The sequence below is a fragment of the Herpailurus yagouaroundi genome, unplaced genomic scaffold (genome assembly GCF_014898765.1).
Source record: "Herpailurus yagouaroundi ecotype Mexico unplaced genomic scaffold, PumYag 159, whole genome shotgun sequence".
NCBI lineage: Eukaryota > Metazoa > Chordata > Mammalia > Carnivora > Felidae > Herpailurus > Herpailurus yagouaroundi.
The window spans coordinates 10,440,426-10,461,982 of record NW_024412400.1 but is presented as its reverse complement, the minus strand read 5'-3'; the positions used below and the strand labels follow the sequence as shown (position 1 = coordinate 10,461,982).

Below are 21,557 nucleotides of genomic sequence, written 5' to 3'. Positions count from 1 at the left end.
TCCCCAGATCCCATCCCATTGGAGGCTCTGCTCAGACGGGGGTGGTTTCCCTGGCCCTTCACAGATCACCGGACCTTCATACCCACCCACAGATCCTAGATGGACAGGACATTTTTCAGGGGGCACTAGGAGGAGACAAAATATATCATCCTGGGTGACCTGTGCCTCTGAGGGCTACCGTCTTTCCTCTTCCTTGTCCAAGGAGCCTCATGACAAGACCCCTCTGGGGCAGCTCTCATCTCTGAGAGGTAGTCCAGGTGGAAATGTGTGGGGTCAAGTCCTGACCTGTGGACAGGTCCTGACCAGTGGCCCGGCCACTGAGACTGTTTCTGGAAAGAAAAAATGGGGACAGAGTGAACCATCATGCCGCATGGTGGTAAGGAAAGAATCAGTGGGGTCGTGCATGCACGTAAGGGACGCCGTACGGCACTGGGACAGCGGGAACCAATAGGCGTGTGGTGCTTTCCACATCTGACTGCAGACGAGGGTGGAGGCTGCCCCCTGCTCAGAAGCGGGTTCACTCGGAGAGAGAGGATTAGAGACAGCAGGTGAAGGAGGGGTGAATTCCAGCTCTGTCTTTGAGCTGTGAGGTCTCAGGAGAGTAAGTACAAAGGAGGATGGACTTCTTCGGCGTGTGAGGGAGCGTCCTGTCACTGCAAGTACCTTGTGATGCTGGGATTCTGGCCCCTCCACCCATTTCAGCAGAGCCAGGTGACAGAGTCGGGCATGGAGGCCTTCAGTCTGAAGGAGTTCTCATCCCTGATCACCCTCATTCTGAGTAGGCTCTTGGCGCACAGAGTGGCACTAAACAGTGGGTCAGACATCACGACTGGACACAGTACGCCCTGTCAGCCCGTCTGGCGAGCCGCAGTCCCGCAGAAGGCAGCAGCTTGGCTGAGTGTCTTTCTTAGTCCCCAGTGCCAAGGAGGGTGACCTGAGTTCTCCCTCACCGTCCCGGTCTCCCTACCACTGCCTTATTGTCACTGAGACTAGTGCCCTCTCCAGGAGCACTGAAAATTGGCCTGGAGAAAGGGGACATCACCGGCTCCGTTTTCTGGTAAGCAAACTTGGCCCAGTTATTCTCCACCATTTTGAATTTCCTCCTGGAGTTTTTTCATCCAGAAACATTTTGAAATGGTGTTGGAGAAAGGCCTCTTTTATGTTGTTTAGTGCTAGGGGTCTGATTAACGTGGTCTGTGCCTCCACTGTTATCTTTTGAAAACTCTTCTGAGCATTTTGCCCGATCCTTGAGTTCTCCTGGCTTATGCGGGCCGCTGCAGTGCATTTGGGGGATCCGGGGAAAGGGGACACAGAGGGAGTGTGGGAAACAGACTGAAAGATACTTTACAATAACTGTTGACTGGCCAAGTACTTGTTGGTTTTTTCCTACTGCACTTTGGCTACTTCACAGCAGGTGAAAATGCAAGGGTGGCTTGTCATCTGTCTTCACAGTGGCAAAATACAGTAATAACTGGGTTAGTTAATGTTACCCCAGAAGCGGATCCTGAGACAAAGATTCAAGGAGAAGTAGATTATTTGAACTGCATCCCAATAAACATGAATAAGGGCGTGAAGAACTGAGACCGGGAAGGGAAAAGGGGCATGCCTCAGGCGATTATGGTGTGGGCAACCGCCTAATCTGTCAGGGAACTCTAGTGCCGGTGTAGAAAGTGCCTCCGAACTCTCCTACCTGGGGAGGATGGGGTTTTCTTTCTTTCTTTCTTTCTTTCTTTCTTTCTTTCTTTCTTTCTTTCTTTCTTTCTCTTTCTTTCTTTCTTTCTTTCTTTCTTTCTTTCTTTCTTTCTTCTTTTTCTCTTCTCTTCTCTTCTCTTCTCTTTTCTTTTCTTTTCTTTTCTTTCATTCGTATTTTAATTCCAGTATAGTTAACATACCGTGTTGTATTAGTTTCAGGTATACAATATAGTGATTCAACAGTTCCACAGGAGTGGGGTATTTATGCAACTCTTGTCATCAGATGTTGGTGCAGGCTGCCTGGCCTGAACATGGTCAAGTTAGAAACCCACGCAGTCTGGCCTCTGGGCCCCGTGCTTTAACTACCGCACGACTTCTACCGAAATGCTCTGCCCATCCCCAGCAAACCTTCCTTCCCATTTTCCTCCTTGGAAGGCAACTTGCGAGCCTGAAGGTCCCCGTGGTCCAGTCTGTATTTGTCTTGTCTTCTGTCAGCATCCTTCTGGCCTGGCAGGGAAGGGGGTGGTCACTTAACATCTACCTAGACATAGTCCTCTCTCCTCCCCAGGCTCAAAGGCTGGCCTCTGCCTGGTTGCCTCACCACGTCCTGAACCCCATGTTTCCAGTTCCCATAAGCTTGATCCCAGTTCTGAGCTTAGGGCCTCCTTGGGATTGGCTACTGCTCACACTGGTCCAGAGGAGAGCCCCGGCCTCCTTCCTCTTGTGGCCCCACCTCACTCCCCACCTGCCTGCTACCAAGCTCGCGTTTCGCCACAGGGAGGCCTAGCAGAGGGGCAGGTGGCACACACCCACCTAGAGAGGTGCCCGTGCAGGTTAGAGGTTGGTCTTTCCTCGTGTCCCTGCAGCTCTTGCTCCCTGACGTTCCCGGGGTGTGTCCACTGCAGCCTTAGCTGCTGTTGGACAAGTTCCCGTCTGTGATCAGAACAAAACCCGCATCAGCACCTGCCCCGTGCATCTGCCTCCCATCTCTCCAGGGAGGGCTCTGTTTATCTTACATTTTCTAAATATTCGCTTATTACTTATCCACTCCTTAGAATTCTGTCATTTGCAGCAGGGATTTATTTGATTCTTTATTGTTAACTTTTTGACTTTTTATTACGGAAAACGTCAGACACAAAAGAGGACCACAGAAAGGCCGTCATCACCATCTTTCACAATTATCAATTTGCTACCGTCTTGGTCCATCTGCCTCCGTGCTTTTTTTGCTGGAGTATTTCAGAACAAACCACATACATGTCATTTTACCTATAAACACTAATGTTCTCTTGTTTCTTAAGTTTTCTAACTTTTTATGACTTTTTAAGTAATTTTAGACTTACAGAAAAGTTACAGAAAATGCTTCACTCAGCTTCCTCTGATGTTAAATCTTACATAACCACAGTGCAATGATCAAAACCAGGAAATTAACATAGCACCATTACCTAAACTACAGACCTTATTCAAATTCTGCCAGTTTTCCCACTAATGTCCTTTTTCTGGTGCAAGATCCTACCTTGTGTTTAATTGTCCTGTCGATGAGCACTGGGTGTTATATGTAAGTGATGAGTCACTAAATTCTATTCCTGAAATCATCATTATACGATATGTTAACTTGGATTTAAATTTAAAAATAATAATTTTAAAACAATTTAAAAAATTGGCGTGTCTCCTTAGTCTCCTTCAATCTGGGACAGCTTCTCAGTCATTCCTGGTCTTTTGTGACCTTCCCTCTTGACGAATCCTGGTCAGGTATTTTGTAGAATGTCCTTCAATTTGGGTTTAATGTTTTCTCTATTAACTTCTCTATACTATATTCAGAGCTAACAGTGGAGCTAGACCAAATTTCCCTATTTAGAACTATAGATCGAGGTCGTGTGTTTGGGTAAGAAGATGACAGAAGTGAGGTGCCCTCCTCAGTGCATCATTGTCAAGGGGTACATGAGGTCAGTAAGTTATTACTGGTGATGGTAACGTCGATTACTTGTTTCAGGGGCTGTCTGCCAGGCTCCTGTGCCGTAAAAGTTCTATTTTTGCCTTCGTAATAGATATGTATCTCACAGGGAGACAGTTTGAGACTATGCAAATATCCTAGTTCTCGTCATATTTCCATGAACTAATTTTAGCAGTCCGGCAGTGGATCTTGCCTGGAACCATTATTATTGTGATGTTGGCCAAATGGTGATTTTCTGTTTCCGTCACTGCTTCTGCATTGACTAATTGGAATTCTACTGTAAGAAAGATCTGTTCCTTTGTCCTTATTTATTTACTCAATTGTGTATTCGTATCAGTATTGACTCTTGCATACTTATTGTGTTCTATGGGCTCTAATCCATTCCTATTGCTTCAAAAAAATTTTTTTTAAATGTTTATTTTTGATATATGTAGAGAGAGAGAGACAGAGCATGAGTGGGGGAGGGGCAGAGAGAGAGGGCGACACAGAATCCGAAGCAGGCTCCAGGCTCTGAGCCGTCAGCACAGATCCCGATGCGGGGCTCGGACTCACAGACTGAGAGATCATGACCTGAGCCGTAGTTGGACGCTTAACCGACTGAGCCACCCAGGCGCCCCAATACCTATTGCTTTTTGTTACATTGTCCCAGATCTAGCTGCTGGGGCCTCCTTGTGCCTTTTTGATATGTCCTCATCATTTTTTGAGAACTTCCTTACATTCTGGCACTACGAGATATTCCAAGCTCATCTTGTACTTTCCCTGCCCCAGCCCTGGACGCAGTTATTTTTCACAGAGCCCTGGTTCCTTAGTAGAGGATGATACTAGGAATCAATACCTGAGTGCCACCTGAGTGCCAGCTGTGCCGTCACTGCTCCCAGGCTCTCTCGCTGGTCAGAACTAGGAGCTGCCTGCGTGTGAGTGCACTCCTGCCACCCCACCCGCACCCCCAGCTGTTCTGCTCACATCCCTCCTGTTGTGCCAGCCTGAGTCCCTCTTCAGTTCCCTCACCCAGATCTGAGCTGAGGCCCTCAGGGCCACCTCTCCAGCTCCCCAGTGAGACACCCTGCTCATCGGCCTCTGCATTGCCTTCTTAAGCCCTTTTTTGTCCCTTCCTTCTCAGTTCTTTCCCTCTCCTGACATGATGGATGAATTAACTCTCCCTCCCCCTGGCTCTTTCTGTGTCCTTTTTTTCTCTTCTTACCCCCTAGAGAGATGTCAGAACTCCTGCTATGGGCATGTGAGGACACAGGTTTTCTCTTCTGAGCAGCCTCGGAACTGTCCGTCCAGTGGTATGGACACTGTCCATGTGGTTAGGATAGTTGGTTCCCACAGAAGAACCAGGGACGCTGGTCAGAATTGGTCAAGTACCAGCAACTTAATGTGATTCAGCCTAATAGCAAAGTAGTTCCTAGCTGGTAGGGCTGGGTAGGGAATTTCCAGGAGGGGGCACATGTTTTTGAAAAAGTATATGCAGCAGTATGATTCTACATATGCAGATGCAGATATAAAATACCAACTTCAGGAGGTAAACGTTGATGAAATCCTTCAATCTTGGGGGTAGACATTGTAAAGAGAATCATTACGAATAGGGGATTCTTGGAAGAAGGGGATACTGGACTTTACAGTTGAGTATGGAGCATTAAAGAGTTTCTCTTCTTTATCGGCGGGTACTTAAGTTTGAAAAGACAGGGAAACATTGACGTTTAAGCAGATTTCTTGGCCGTAGGGTTCTGGGCTTGCAGAGATCCTCTCCTGGAGATTAAAAGGGCTGACCGGAGCACAGGCAAAACCCAGCTAAGAAGGCAGCGGCTTGTGTCCTCTCCGTCACTCTGGGGCTGGACCAGAAGTTCTCTGCCTTTGTTCCACAAAAGCCTTGAAGACCTGCATGAAGGACATGAAGTTTGTGGGCTCTCAGGATAGCTGTGACTTTGCCTTCTTCCTTACAGACCAAGAAGGCCCAATGGGATTGAATGAGTGGGAGCTTTGTTAAGGAAGTAGCTTTAAATCCACAGGGTTCAAATCCACAGGAATTTGCTTAAAGTTAGTCATCTGCAGACTTCGGGACTTGAACTGCCATAAGGAACACGCTCTTTGTACTCCGTTCATGCCAAGCTCCCCCTCCAGGCACCCCATTCTAACTCCTAGGCTTGCCTCTCCCACACTGAGTGGAGGGACACCGAGGCTGGGAACTTGTCATTGGGTTTTCTACCTCTGTTCTCCCCCATCTCTGGGCTACTCTGCTCAAAGACTTACAGTAGCTCCCCATTGCCTATAGGATAGAGTTCAGATTTCTTGACCTAGCACCAAGGCCATTGACATTCTGGCCTTTGCTGATTTTTCTTTTTTAGAAAAAAGTTTTTAATGTTTACTCATTTTTGAGAGAGAGGGAGACACAGAATCCAAGGCACGTTCCAGGCTCTGAGCTGGCAGCACAGAGACTAACGTGGGGCTCAGACTCACAAACTGCAGGACCATGACCTGAGCCAAAGTCAGATGTTTAACCGACTGAGCCACCCAGGTGCCCCATAGTTTCTAATTTCTAATACAAGAGTTTCTTGGAGGGCTTTGTTTACCCAAGTTAGAAGGGTCATGGGGAAACTGATACCAAATAGCCCCACTAGGTTAGAGCACAGCTCAGAAACAGAAGGCACAGGTCAGACCCCCATGTGTTTGCTCCACACAACATGCACAACAACAAAGTTGAATTATTCTCAGTTTAGAGGAACCAAAACCCCAACCCAAGCCAGCTTCCATAATAAGGAAAGTTCACAGCAGGAAGTCCAAGTTATAGGGCTCTGAGATGTCTCTAGGGTCCTTCCTGTCTCTCCTCCATCATGCCATCCTTGTTCTCAGGCCGGTCAGCAGATGGCAGGCAGCGGCCATGGGACAGCACCTTCTTTTGTGTCCAGTGGGTGGGAACATGGGATGTGACTCCTTCCCTCCGTTCTACTTGGTTCTACTCAGGTAGCATGCTATGCTGGGCCAGTAACTGGCCCCAGAGGCTTGTTCTCTGCTGATCAGCCCTCTGGAGGTGGGAGGTAGGTCTTGGCTTCCTCTGCACCTCCTGGGTATCAGGGGGAGGGGTGGCTTTCTGAACAAACCTGGGGTTTTAGTAGGAAGAGGAAAGGAGCATGGATCCTGGGTGGAAATAGTGCCCCCTCTGTCCTTTATTAATGCACTAGACTTGGAAGCCCAAGTAGAGAGTTGGTGACGGACTCTGGCCCAAGATGCCAACAGACGACAACATGTCCTATCTCAGTCCCCATCTGTGGGAGGAATCCTCTTAGATTTAAAATCCTTTGTTTCAAATGACTGTAATGAAAAGTGACAGTTCCCGCCTCAGCACCGATCATCTTTTGCTTCGAGTCAGATGAAGGCAGCCAAGTGTGTCCAAAATGTTTTAAAATGCCAAACTTCATTGTGCATCCCTGTGGCCCTTTATTAACCATCTGGTGCCTCAATTTTTTCCCTTTTCCCCTCTGCTAGACACTTATTAGGTTGACCCTAATTGCGTGAAATTGCTGTTTTTGTACGTGACAAGCAGTCAGCTATCAGTATTCATGAGGTTCAACGAATACACCATTTCTGACCTTCTCCACAACCCTGTGAGGTGGGTGCTGGGCTCTCGCTCTTGCTGATGGGGAACCTGACTTCAGAAAGGCCATGCCATAAAGTCACGGAGCTGGGGTTTGAACCCGAGTCTGTCTGGCTTTTTAGCCTTAAACTTGCCTGGACAGCACACATCCTCCTCTGGGAGCCACCGACCACCAGTAATGCGGCAGGAACTCAGAGCCAGGTTGGTGTAGGGTGTGATGTGACAATTCCTGAGATCAGGGGTCTCCAACAGAGCAGACCAGTCGGTCAGACTTCTTGGTGCGGTCGGTGCCCTGAGACCGAGGTGTGCTACCTGTCCCCCGCACCCCCCCTGCACCTTCCCTGCCCCCCTGTCGGGGAGGGTTAGCAGAAGGTGTGGCTGCTCTGGCAAGGTGAGAACTCCAGAGGACTTTCCTCAGGCAGGGGGAGGGAGGCTGCAAGGGATGGAAAGGGCCTGCCCTCCCTAGCAGAGCCGTGCCCAAGGGGGTGAAGCGGGGCTCACGCACATCAGACCTGGCCTGGCCCTAGCGGGTGGCAGCTGGGTGGAGCAGTGGACGGACTGGGCTGTGCGGGGAGCCACCTGCCTTCGCTGGACCCTGAACTCAGAAGCTGCGTGGCCAGGCCTGCATGTGACCTGCCGCTCTCCCCAGCCTTCAGGAGGCAGCACTCGCCAGGAGTTTAGGATGCCTCCATTTTTAATCCTGCCATGTCGCAGAGTTGCTGGATGATTCGGGGCACCTCTCTAAGGTGAGGAGGACTCGCTCAGTAGTTCACCTGAACGACGGTGGAATTCCTGGGGCGCCTGGGTGGCTCAGTCGGTTCAGCGTCCACCTCTTGGTTTCAGCTCAGGGCATGATCTTGCGGCTTTGTGGGTTCAAGCCCCTCATCAGGCTCTGTGCTGGCAGTGTGGAGCCTGCTTGGGATTCTGTCTCTGTTCCGTCTGCCCTCTCCGACTCACGCCTCTCTGTCTCTTCCAAAGTAAACTTAAAAAAATTAATAACAGTGGAATGCCTTCCTAAGAACAAAGAGCCCTGTTTTTATTCTTTTTTTTTTTTTTAAGTGTATTTATTTTGAGATAGAGAGCATGTGCATGAGTTGGAGAGGGGCAGAGAGAGAGAGAGAGAGGGAGACCAAGAATCCCAAGCAGGCTCCGTGTTGCCAGCGCAGAGCCCAACGCAGGGCTCAATCTCCTGGAAAATGAGGTCATGACCTGAGCGGAGATCAAGAGTCAGACGTTAACGAACTGAGCCACCCACGCCCCCCAGAACTCCGTTTTTTAAATAAATTTTTGTGGTACTCATATGAGTTTCCAAGTGCTGCTGTAACAAATTTACCAGAAACTTGGCTTACAGTGACAGAAATTTATTCTCCCACAGTTCTGGAGGCCAACAGTCTAAAACGAAGGTATTGACAGGACCATGTTGCCTCTGAAAGCTCGAGGAGGTAGGGGCACTTGGGTGACTCAGTCGATTGTCTAGCTATGGCTCAGGTCATGGTCTCCCAGTTTGTGGGTTCGAGCCCCGTGTGGGGCTCCGTGCTAAGCGCTCAGAGCCTGGGCCCTGCTTCAGATTCTGTGTCTCCTTCTCTCTCTGCTCCTCCCCTGCTCACATTCTGTCTCTCTCTTTCTCAAAAATAAATAAACATTTAAAAAAAAAAAAAAGCTCAAGGAGAGAACCCTTCCCCTTTTTGGCTTCTGGTGGCTCCTGGGAGTCCTGGGTGGTCTTTGGTTTATAGCTACATGATTCCAATAGCTTGTCTTTGTTTTTACGTGGCTGCCTGCTCTGTTCCTCTGTGTTTTCTGTCACTTTCTGTCACTAGGGACACTTTCATTAGATTTAGGGCCCACCCTAATCCATTATGATCTCATCTCAAGATCCTTAAATAATTGTGTGTGTAAAGACCCGTTTTCCAAATAACATCACATTCTGAGGTTCTGGGTAGACCTGAATTTAGACATTATTCAACCCACTAGAGTACCTCTAAATATATGAAATTAAAGGTGCTTGGTTTTGTGTGGAGGTAAGTGGGGGCCCACGACCCTGGCCTCGTGTCCTTGTTGCCTACCACCACCCTCGGCCCCCAAGGATGAGGGTCTGCAAACCACTAGGTACTCAAGGCTCCAGGAAGCCCTCGTTCACCATATCTCATGGTGATGAGACTTTGGACTTATAATTTTGAACTGATGCTGGAATACATTAAGACTTTGGGGGCTCTTGGGATTCATGGCCTAGTTCTTTGGTTAAGAGCCACTTGGTGTTTCTCAAATGTGGTTGTACCCCCCAGAATCACCTGGGAGCTTAGTAAAAAAGCAGATACCAATGAGACTTTGGGTGCTGGTCAAAACAGAGTAGACACATTTATCCCTACCCATCCACTAATACAGCTAAAAATACAGGACATTGTGTATAAAACATCAGAAGACTGAAAGGTGGAGAGAAGAACACAGTACTGAGTTCCTTGGATTTTCTATTTGCCTCCTATGTATCCCAGACTGGGTGCCAAAGAAGCCCACAACCCAGAAATGCCAGTGAGCATCGACCAGAAAAAGCCCCAAGGAAAGCTCGCTCTCTCTCTCTCTCTCGTCAAAGGACTGGAAAAGGAACAGCCTAACGAAACAAACCTTTTGGAGAGTAACACCCTATTCCTGCAAAACACCAAGGAAGATTGCTTCTCCCCTCCCTCCTGGTTCTAGTAAAGGCTGAATTGACAGCTTAGACATCCATCCTTGCTTTGTGGTAACCAACCAGGTACACACCCCCACCTTCAGCACTCCAACCTACCCTCCCCCGATGGGTCTGGATGAGAACCTGGACCTTTACCACCACCCAGAGGTAACAAGATGTCCCCCCCCACCACGACAGTCCCCTTGAGGTGTCACTGGAGCCTAGACTTCGACCCCCACCCAGTGATGATGAGGTACCCCCTGGGTGTCATTAGAGGCCAGCTGAGGAGCTGAGATTTCCTACTCCATGGTTCTGCTGTGTCTCTCACTCTCCCTGCCAGGGTGCTGTTGGTGGAGGCCACATGGGGAGCGTGGATTTCCTCTCATCCAACGGTAGAGACTCCGTCCTTTTCCTTCCCCCACTAGCATGGTTCTTGCAAAAACCTGCTAAAATAGAAGGTTTAATATAAGCTCCAGAGTATCATAACATTATACCCCAAATGCCCAGGCTAAGTCTCAGCAAAGAAAGGAAACATATAAAGAACAAAATGGAGATTTGAGAACCGAAGAGTGTAGTAACCAAAATGTAAAAAATCACTGGAATGGCTCAATAGGAGAATGGATATGACAGAAGAAAAAAAATCAGTGAACATGAAAACAAACAATGGAAATTATCCAATTTAAACAACAGAGAGAAAATAGACTGGAAAAAAATTGAAGAGAGCCTTAGAGACCTAAAAAGACACACACACACACACACACACACACACACACACACACACACACACATATTTATAATTATATATATAATAAATATTTACAATTATATATATATAATATTTAACATTCATGTACCTGGAGGCTGAAAAAGTATCAGAGAAACAATGGCTGAAAATTTCCCAAATTTGGTGAGAGATACAAACCTACAGATTCAAGAGTGAATGAAGCCCTAACAGGGTGAACCCAAAGAAACCCACACCAGGACACCTGATAATCATCAGGCTTCTGAAAACCAGACTCTTCAGAGCCACATGAGAGGAAGGATGCATTATGTCCAGGGGAATGGCAGTTTAGGTGCAGTGGATTTCTCATCAGAAATGTGGAGGCCAGAGTGCAGAGAGAACTGTCACCCCAGAGTTCTGTCCCAGTGAAAATATTCTTTAGGAATGAAGGTGAAATCAAGACTTTGTCACTTGAGGGAAAACTAAGAATTTGTTCTCAGCAAACTTCCCTACAATGGTAATGAAGGGAGGTTCTCCAAAGAAAAGAAATGATAACCAAAGAAAACCTGGGACAAAGAAAGAATGGAAAGAATAAAAATATGTGTAAATGTAATAGGCTTTCCTTTCCCTCTCGAGAAAATGACATTTGACAGTTGAAACCAAATTTATAATACTGTCTGATGTGGATTTTAATGTCTGTAGAGGAAATGTTGAAGATGATTGCAAGGGAGAAGGGTAAAAGAGCCCAACAGAGACATGGTTTCTTTACTTAGTCGAGATGTAAAATGTCAATACTAGTAGACTGTGCGAAGTTGCATGTCAATAGTATGATGCCTAAAACAACCACTAGAGAATCTGTACCAAGAAATACACTCAAAAACAGTATATATAGATTAAAATGTAATTCAAATAATCTGCAAGAAGACAGGAAAAAGAAAAGATGCCTGAGCCATACTCCAGACCTGTTACTGAATCAGAACCTCCAGGATCTGTGCCTGGGAATATACAGTTTTAGTGAGTGCCTCTGGGGATGTCGACAACTAGGCAGGTTTGAGAATTTGTGGTCTAGACCAGTATTTTTTAAACAGCAAATTGCTGACCCTGTTAGGCTGTAAAATCAATTAAGATGAACACCCACCCCACCCCCCCACCCCCCTTTTAAAACAGAATAGAATATCGGGCTGGAAAAGGAAACACTGGAGTACATTATAGCTAGTCAGAGTAATTCTTTGTGAAATGTTTTGGTGGGGAATATAATGTGCATACGTATGAATGTGTGCATGCTCAACCCTTAGATGAGGGTAGGCTGGAAGAGACAGTGTCCCCAGGAATGACTGTCAACTGATGCTGGGTAGGAGTTGGTAGACGAGTAGCCTGGCTTTCGCAGAGTAGCGACAGGCTCATTGATGTGCCCTCTGTTGGCTTCACTCCTTGTCCCTCTTAATTCCCTACTCTCCTACACGGGTTTCTTGGGATAATTTCTCAAACTATTTTGACTCCAACCCTTATCCCTGATTCCAATTCTGAGGGAACCCAGCCTAAGCCACTGCCTCTTTCTGAGCAGGACTGCACTTTGATCTTTGTGATCCCAGGGAGAGGGAAGTTGCAGGACACCAAGAGTCCAAAGCTAGCCCCAAGGGAATCAAGGGGCGGCTCCGTCCCTCCCCAGTGCAGTGCCGTGTAGGCATCAGGTGTTACGCGTGCTCCTCCTGTGAGGCCTGAGCGTGAGATCTGTCAGTCTGAGCTGTCCTGGGCTTCACAGCAAGTGTCACCCTTCCCCAGAGCGCAGAAAAATGGAGCAGGTGGTGTAGCCCAGCCAGGCCTCTCTGTCGGGGTGTCAGTGGTGACGTGCAGACACAGTTCTATTACTGGACCACGGAGGGGGCACAAACCTACCCGTCCTTTCATGGGACTCTGAAAGGCATGATTTCCAAATGGGAGCTTTAAACAAGAGCAGAGGGTCCCCCGTATCCCGCAGGTGCACCTGCTGTGTGTCCTAAGAAGGCATACTGGGGTCCTGGGGTACAGCCTGGCAGTGACACTCACAGGCCTTCAGTCCCACGTAGGGAAAAGTCCAGCAATGCCAGGTCCCTACCCAGGATTTTCCCCGTGGCCTCTCATCACAGGTCCTCTGGTTAGCTGTGGCGACAGTGGTGCTTCATAATAAACAGCCGCAGGATTCCATGATGGACAACAATAAGCACTTACCCAGCTCAGACGTCCCTGCATTGACCGGTAGTTCTGATGATCTTGGTTCTGAACCTGGGGGTCAGGTGAGCTACACTGGGCTTGGCCGGAGCAGCGCTGCTCCACACGCGTGTCACTCCTCCTGGGACCGGAGGTTAGGCTGAACACGTTCTCCTCACAGCAGTGTCATAGGTATAAAGAGGGCGAGGCCAGCCACACACGCTCTTTTCAAGGCTCCGATTATGCCTTCTCTGCTAACACTTCATTGGCCAAAGCAAGTTATGCGGTCAAGCCCACAGTCAAGATGCGGGGATGTATACTCCCCCTGTGGAGGCAGAGGGGAAGGGAGGCAGTGAATATTTGGAACAGCCGTCTAATCTACCACACCTTCGAACGCACAAGATGGTTCAAGAATCCAGTGCCGGGGCGCCCGGGTGGCTCATTCGGTGAAGCGCCCGCCTCTTGACTTTGGCTCGGGTCATGACCTCAGGGTCGTGAGATCCTGCCCCGGGTGGGGCTCCACGCTGAACTTGGAGTCTGCTTAAGACTCTCTCTCTCCCCCTCTGCCCCTCCCCTGATCGGTGCCCGCATACACACTCGCTCTCAAAACAAAAAGAGAATCCAGCGTTGTGGCAGGCACAGTGCCCGACACGCCGCAGGAGCCTAAGGTGACCGCAGACAGACCGTGCCGACACCTTTCCCTTTTCCTTGTCTCCCGCAGGCCTTTGCCGACCGTCAGCGTGCCCGCAGAGATGGGTCGAGCCCGCCAGGCCTGTGGCACTCCCCGGGCGCTGTCCTGTCACTAGGGCCCCGTGGTGGCATTAGGATGCACCTGTCGGCGGTGTTCAACGCCCTCCTGGTGTCCGTGCTGGCAGCGGTCCTGTGGAAGCACGTGCGGCTGCGTGAGCATGCGGCCGCTCTGGAGGAGGAGCTGGCCCTCGGCCGCCAGGCCCCGGAGCCGGGCCCCGCGCTGAGGATCGACTACCCCAGGGCGCTGCAGACCCTGATGGAGGGAGGCACACACATGGTGTGCACGGGCCGCACGCACACTGACCGCCTCTGCCGCTTCGAGTGGCTGTGTTACTCCAGCGAGGCCGAGGAGTTCATCTTCTTCCACGGCAACGCGTCCGTCATGCTGCCCAACCTGGGCTCCCGGCGCTTCCAGCCGGCCCTGCTCGACCTGTCCACCGTGGAGGACCACAACACCCAGTACTTCAACTTCGTGGAGCTGCCGGCCGCCGCCCTGCGCTTCATGCCGAAGCCCGTGTTTGTGCCTGACGTGGCGCTCCTCGCCAACCGGTTCAACCCCGACAACCTCATGCACGTCTTCCACGACGACCTGCTGCCTCTCTTCTACACCCTGAGGCAGTTCCCCGGCTTGGCCCACGAGGCCCGGCTCTTCTTCATGGAGGGCTGGAGCGAGGGCGCACACTTTGAGCTCTACAAGCTCCTCAGCCCGAAGCAGCCACTCCTGCGGGCACAGCTCAAGACCCTGGGCCGGCTGCTGTGCTTCTCCCATGCCTTCGTGGGTCTCTCCAAGGTCACCACGTGGTACCAGTATGGCTTCGTCCAGCCCCAGGGCCCCAAGGCTAACGTCCTGGTCTCGGGCAACGAGATCCGGCAGTTCGCACGGTTCATGATGGAAAAGCTGAACGTGAGCCGGGCAGGGGCTCCCCTAGGCGAAGACTACATTCTGGTCTTCAGCCGTACCCAGAACAGACTCATCCTGAATGAGGCAGAGCTGCTGCTGGCACTGGCCCAGGAGTTCCAGATGAAGACGGTGACGGTGTCCCTGGAGGACCACGCCTTTGCAGATGTCGTGCGGCTGGTCAGCAACGCCTCCATGCTGGTCAGCATGCACGGGGCCCAGCTGGTCACTGCCCTCTTCCTGCCCCGTGGGGCCACTGTGGTCGAGCTTTTCCCATATGCTGTCAATCCCGACCACTATACGCCCTATAAGACGCTGGCCACGCTGCCTGGCATGGACCTCCAGTACGTAGCCTGGCGGAACATGATGCCAGAGAACACAGTCACGCACCCTGAACGGCCCTGGGACCAGGGGGGCATCGCTCACCTAGACCGGGCGGAGCAGGCCCGTATCCTGCAAAGCCGCGAGGTCCCGCGGCATCTCTGTTGCCGGAACCCTGAGTGGCTCTTCCGTATCTACCAGGACACCAAGGTGGACATCCCATCCCTCATCCAGACCATACGGCGCGTGGTAAAGGGCCGGCCGGGGCCGCGGAAGCAGAAGTGGACTGTCGGCCTCTACCCAGGCAAGGTCCGGGATGCGCGGTGCCAGGCGTCAGTGCAGGGCGCCTCCGAGGCGCGCCTCACCGTGTCCTGGCAGATCCCGTGGAACCTCAAGTACCTGAAGGTGAGGGAGGTGAAGTACGAGGTGTGGCTCCAGGAGCAGGGCGAGAACACCTATGTGCCTTACATCCTGGCCCTGCAGAACCACACCTTCACCGAGAACATCAAGCCTTTCACTACCTACTTGGTGTGGGTCCGCTGCATCTTCAACAAGATCCTCCTGGGACCCTTTGCAGATGTGCTGGTGTGCAACACGTAGTGAGCGTGCTGTGGCCAGGCCTGGGTGGGGGTGTGGCTCCTCCAGCTCAGTGGCCCTGGGCCCACTAGCCCCGTGTGGTGGCTTCTGGGAATTGTTTATTTATTGAGCAGGCCTGCCCCAGGCTTGTGCCCCCATGTCATCTTACTGCATCTGGAGTGTGGGGTCCACAGTCCTCTTTGCCCTGGTACGATGGGACCCTCCCAGCCCCCTTCTCCCATCCTGAGCATCCAGACCGTGGAGAAGGTCCTTAGCAGGAGGAGGAGGAGGAGGAGAAGGAAGAAGGAAAGTAAGAACCCTAAGGAGCCTCTGGCCGAGTAATCGTGCCGTTCCCTACGGAATCTTTCTGGTTGATCTCCAGGTGTTTGGAAACTGTGAATAGATCACGTGGTTGCTTGGGTGGGTGGTTCATCAGCTTCCGTCATCATGAAATTCGCCTGTAGCACAGTGAAGGTGTGTGTGGAACATTCATTAAATGATTATAAACATCTTGGTCCAGTCTTTTTTTTTTTGGACAGCAAGAAGCGGGCTGTTAGTCGGTACCCACATGCTCTTTAACCCCAGCTGTCACCCGAGGCGACGTGGTGATGGGAAAGCACCGAGGACTGTGACGTGAGACAGGCTGGTTGGATTTCCTCTTGATCGCTGGACGGATATCGCATTTCCGGCTAAGTGGGGCGATGAGGCTGGAAGCTGGAGGGACAGGGCTGTGGTGAGCAAGAGCAGTGTCCACCAGGGGGTTTTCTTAGGCTAAAGAGGACTCACAAGACCACAATAGACCACACTTGGCATCAGGTCCCCTTAGAAGGACATAGGACAGGACGTTCAGCAGGACAACGTAGAGCACTTTTCTTCTGCAGGAGGAGCCCTCACACCAGCCCCGGGGCCATCCTCGCCCTGTTCTGCAAGTCCCTGCTCGAGGGTGATGGGGCAAGACCCAGTAGTTGGGTCCAACTACCCCCAGTAGTTGGGGCCACTGGCTTAGAAGCCCCATAGGAGCCATTCTCTTTCAAACAACGGTTTTAGTTCCCAGGGCCCTCAAGGAACATCCCGGATTCTAAAGCCATTGCACTCAGGGGAGCCCCCAGCTCTGGCGTCCCACCAGATATTTTAGTTCTTTCACAGTCCTTCCAGTGCAGATGTAGCTTATCTGTCAGACGTCAGTTTTACTGTGAGCAGTTTTGCCAAATAGCACACCTGACATTCCACCTTTGTCTGGCTTCCGTGGAAACCGCTAAGATCAACTGTGTCCTGAGAGAAGAGAACCTGTTGCAAGTCTGACTCCTGGGAGGGACAGAAAGGGGGTCCAGGAGGTAGAGTCCCAGGCTGTAGCTCAGTTCTCAGATTGTCGCACCAAGCCGCTCAGGAGTTCTGGAGCCAAAGTTGTGAATTAGATGAGTAGCCTGGTCACTGGCTGAGGGCTGCTGTGGGAAGCATGGCCTCAGTGCCGGTTGGTGGTGGGTTCAGAGTAAGAGATCTAAAGTGGCACATTCTCACGGCCACCTGTGCCTCCCTGACATTCCTCTTACCCAGAGTATCTTTGGCCCTAACTGTAGCCTCCATATGCCACCTTCTCCAGCTGCCACGTTCATCCACACAGAAAGATTCAGTTCATTTGGAAGTTTCAGACACCGCCGGTGTGGAGGTAAAATGACCCAATTATTTGGAAACCATTTGGTGGGTTTTCACTAAAGCTGAACACATCGTTACCCTGTATCTTGGCAACTCCACTGCTAAGTATACCCAAGAGAAATGAGTACTTATGTCATCAAAAGACATGTATAAAATCTTCACGGCTCTACACAGCCAGAAATTAAACCCAGAGTTTTATCAACAGGTAGATTCATGCCAAGGACACAGCAATTAAAAAAAAAAAAAAAAAAAGAAATCTGGGTATACGCAGCAGTGTAAATCTTACAGATACAATGTTGAGTGAAAGAATAAATGTTGTACGATTCCATTTCCACGAAGTGCCAGAAGAAGAAGAAAAATCTATGGCAGTAGAAGTCAGAATCGCTACTGGGAAGGGTAAAGACAGATGGACACAAGGGAACTGGGGAGGTTGGGAATGTCGAGCTGGGCGGTGGTCACACAGCGATTATCCGTGTAAGCAGTCATCAGCTTATACTTGAGATTCGTGCACTTTATATACTTCACGTACATTATAGCTTAATTAAAAAGAAACAAAACCTTGGCTCAAGGGGCAACTCTTCTGGAAAATTCAGTGTGTGTCTCCTCCAGCTCCTTGGTATTAGGGCCTGCCGCATCCCCCAAACCCCAGCCGTGCCCCCGTCATGGCCTGATACTCTGCTCCTGCACGGGGTTGCCCACAGGCTAGCCGCTCTGTGTGGGTGTTTATGTGCGTGGATCATGATGTAGAAGAGGGGCCATGAATGGTTCACTGTTTCAGTGAAATGATGGATTTCTGCCTGTGTCCAAATGGCTTTTCACAAATTTATAACTCCGTTTTTTTTTCTCTTAACATTATAACATGAACACTTCACCATGTCACTGAAAGTTATTCTCTGAAAACAAGATTCTGGTTGGCTGTAGACCATTCCACTGGACGGACTCACAAAAAAAATGGATACCCTTTCCCCAGATCACAGCATCTGTTACCTGGCACGAACCTGGACCTATGTGCCCAACAGCCCAGCCCAGGCCCTTCAACAGCACTGACTGTTTTTTCTTTTGCTGCTTCTTTTTGTTTTTAACCTATTTCTTTCATTGATGTTTAGTTAATTTACAGTGAAGTGCACAGATCTTTTTTTTTTTAATATGTGAAATTTATTGTCAAATTGGTTTCCATACAACACCCAGTGCTCATCCCAACAGGTGCCCTCCTCAATACCCATCACCCACCCTCCCCTCCCTCCCACCCCCCATCAGCCCTCAGTTTGTTCTCAGTTTTTAAGAGTCTCTTATGCTTTGGCTCTCTCCCACTCTAACCTCTTTTTTTTTTTTTTTCCTTCCCCTCCCCCATGGGTTCCTGTTCAGTTTCTCAGGATCCACATAAGAGTGAAACCATATGGTATCTGTCTTTCTCTGTATGGCTTATTTCACTTAGCATCGCACTCTCCAGTTCCATCCACGTTGCTACAAAGGGCCATATTTCATTCTTTCCCATTGCCACGTAGTTGAAGTGCAAAAATCTTCAGTGTAGAGTTCCGTGAGTTTCACTCATACATATTTCTTTGTGCCCCCACGCCCTTGCAAGATGTAGATTATTTCCATCATCCCCATATTTGCAGTTAAAAAATTTTTTTTAAGATTTATTTTTGAAAGAGAGAGAGAGAGATTGAGAGAACCTGTGCAAGCAGCAGAGGGGCAGAGAGGAGGATACAGAATCTGAAGCAGCCTCCATCCAGGCTCCAAGCTGTCAGCACAGAGCCCGATGTGGGGCCCAAACTCACAAAACGCAAGATCATGACCTGAGCCGAAGTCGGATGCTTAACCGACTGAGACATAAGACATAAGAGTCATAAGTCAGGCAGAGAAAGACAGATACTGTATGTTTTCACACATATGTGGATCCTGAGAAACTCAACAGAAGACCAGGGGGGAGGAGGAGTTACAGAGAGGGAAGGAGGCAAACCACAAGAGACTCTTAAATTCTGAGAACAAACTGAGGGTGGATGGGGTGTGGGGGGAGGGGAAAGTGGGTGATGGGCATTGAGGAGGGCACCTGTTGGGATGAGCACTGGGTGTTGTATGGAAGCCAATTTGACAATAAATTATATTTAAAAAGAAAAAAGAAATAAATAAAGGAGTTTTCATTTCTCCTCCCAAAGGAAACCTCATGAAGCCACACAGCTAATTTAGAATTTGAGATAATTCTGTCTGACTTGGGGAATAAAAAGCACGAAAAGGTGCAGTTGCCTTCTGGGAGCTTACATCCTATGGAAATAACCCGTGCCAGGATGTTGCGCTATCAGACTTCATAGGTTCAGCTAGGTCAGCCTTTTTCTAGGATGGCTAAGGTGTAGCAAACAAAATACAAAATACTCCAACTTGAATTTCGTGGAACAAATATTTGGCAACACTACCTTCTTCCAACTGATGGAAAGTGTGAGGCGGGGAAGGTTAATAATCCCTGTGCCCCTTGCTCCTGTTGTCCGAGTGGAAACCAGAGGCACTGGTGGGAGGGAAGCCTCACACATGCCTCGGCTCCAGTAAGAAGTAGGGATGAAGCCCAATGCCTGAAAAGATGCAGGGAAACTGGTTGTCTCGTGTGCATTGCTGATAGGAATGTAAAATGTAGTCTGGGAACAGCTTGTCAGTTTCTTAGGAAATTAAACATATCACCATGAAACTGCACTCGTGGGCATTTACCCCAGGGAAAAAATTCTGCATGAGAATGTTAGAGTAGCTTTAATTGTATTGGCCCCAAACTAGAAATGACCCAGCTGTCCTTCAGTGGGTGAGCTGTAAACAAACTGTGGTCCCTCTGCACCACGGGATACTAAATAATAAAAAGGAACAGTAATAAAAAAAAAGGGAACAGACTAAAAGGGAACGGATCTCAGGGGCGTTGGGCTGAGTGAAAAAAGCCAGTCTCCACAGTTTACATACTGTGTGATTCCATTTCGATACCATTCTTAAAATGACAAAAAAGGTAGAGATGGGGAACAGGTTTGTGGTTGCCGGGGGTTAGGGTGGGTGAGAATAAAAGGGGTGGGTGTGACTACCTAGGGGTAGCAGGAGGGAGACCTTTGTAGTGCTGGAACAGTTTCATATGTCGATTGCCGTGGGACTTAAGGGACCTACACGTGACAAAGTGACATGGAACCATGCACGTACAGTATGGCAGTGTTAAGTTCGTGGTTTTGGTATTGTACGGTACTTATGGAAGATGTATCCACTTGGGGAAACTGGATGAAGGATACACAGGACCTCCCCGTACTATCTTTGCAACCACTATGAATTTGTAATTATGTCAAAAGTTAAAAAAAAACAAATCCTTGGGAGGAGGAGAGGAGCAGGATCCAGCCTGGGCCTGGAGGAAAAGTTCAGGGAACTGCACAGCCTTGGAGGCTGCTACTGGAGCTGTGAATTCAGGAGCCAGAAGCTGAGCTCCGGTCCGAGGCTCAGGATGCCACGGTCACTGTCGCAGCTGCTGCCACTGTCACAGCCACCTCAGTCACCACAGAGCCGGTGACCGAAAATAGCCGAGAGGAGCAAGAAGACGTCCTCCACCTCACTCTCCAACCGTCCCATGAGTGCATCCAAATAGTGGCATATAATTTGCATCCCGAGACCTGCTGGGCTGCAAGGGAGTCTGGGTAATAGCATATGCAGCCTGGGCAGCACAGGAAGCCTTCCTAGGAGGGCGGGTTGGATGACCTGATCCAAATTACACATCCACCACTGTCACCCCCCAGGGCTAGATGTGTCTTTGTGTGGGGACAGAGCTTCAATGTGTGCAGGGCAAAGAAAGAATGTATCTATTCTTTCCCACCACAAAAGTCAGTAAGATGCCTGGTGTGAGTGTGTGTTTTAAATGTTCACTAGAATGAGGCAATCAAATGTGCAAGAAGCATTCACCATTGGATTTGCCTTTATGCACTAGCCTCCCTGGTTACGCCCTGTGTCAGTCACGTGGACATGTGGAGGTGAGGCCCTTGTTCCTTGGTGTTATGCGGGGTCTGTGGTATAAATGATCCTCCAGAAAATGATGCTGGGGAGACACACACAAGAAACTTTAAAAATCATTATCTTGGGGAGGAGCCACGATGGCGGAACAGCATGGAAGTTTTTTGTGTCTCCTGTCCATGAAATACAGCCAGACCAACACTAAACCATCCTACACACCTAGAAAACTGATTGGGGGATTAACACAACAGTCGGCACAACCTGAACCACAGAATTCTTGTACGCGGCACGGAGAAGTGAACTTGGGGAGCGAGAAGGTGCAGGAAGGGAGGTGCTTTTGTGAGCCAAGAGAGGACGGAGACTGGGGCGGGGGGGTGGGGGAGAGAATACGGGAAAAGCACCCCTCCCCAAAAGCAGCTGGAGAAAAAGTGGAAAATTGGAAACAGCCGCAGGGACTAAACTAAAAAGGGAGAAAGGAGAGGGCTTAAATTCCATTAAGACTGTAAACAAGGGGAGCGCAAAGGCTGCAACTCCGCAGCTCCATACCTGGCGGTGCTCTGGTGGGAAGGGCGAATCCCCAGGAGCAGAGTG

General features: G+C 49.7%; 1 protein-coding gene and 1 long non-coding RNA gene across 7 annotated transcripts in view; one reads left to right on the top strand and one right to left on the bottom strand.

Moving 5' to 3' along the window:
• The window catches only part of POMGNT2 (protein O-linked mannose N-acetylglucosaminyltransferase 2 (beta 1,4-)), a 48,305-nt gene extending 32,438 nt beyond the window's left edge, over positions 1 to 15,867 (top strand). For 3 of the 4 annotated variants that reach the window (XM_040479969.1, XM_040479971.1, XM_040479970.1), the window contains one exon: positions 13,530 to 15,867. In XM_040479969.1, the coding sequence (XP_040335903.1) occupies positions 13,635 to 15,377 (1,743 nt within the window). In that variant the 5' untranslated portion in view covers positions 13,530 to 13,634 and the 3' untranslated portion in view covers positions 15,378 to 15,867. Of the gene's footprint in view, positions 1 to 7,129; positions 7,985 to 13,529 lie in introns of all 4 variants that reach the window. The other variant, XM_040479968.1, reaches the window with a different exon arrangement.
• On the bottom strand, positions 5,170 to 21,556 carry LOC121033539 (uncharacterized). 3 transcript variants are annotated; one of them, XR_005791969.1, is made up of 3 exons: positions 12,830 to 13,331; positions 10,158 to 10,346; positions 5,170 to 5,524 (listed from the first exon to the last, which is right to left on the bottom strand). It is a non-coding gene; the product is annotated as an uncharacterized LOC121033539 (long non-coding RNA). The 3 variants fall into 3 exon arrangements; XR_005791971.1 differs by lacking the exon at positions 5,170 to 5,524 and adding an exon at positions 7,976 to 8,220; XR_005791970.1 differs by lacking the exon at positions 5,170 to 5,524 and adding an exon at positions 21,513 to 21,556 and having other exon boundaries at positions 10,044 to 10,346; positions 12,830 to 13,133.
• Position 21,557: the final 1 nt, after the last annotated feature.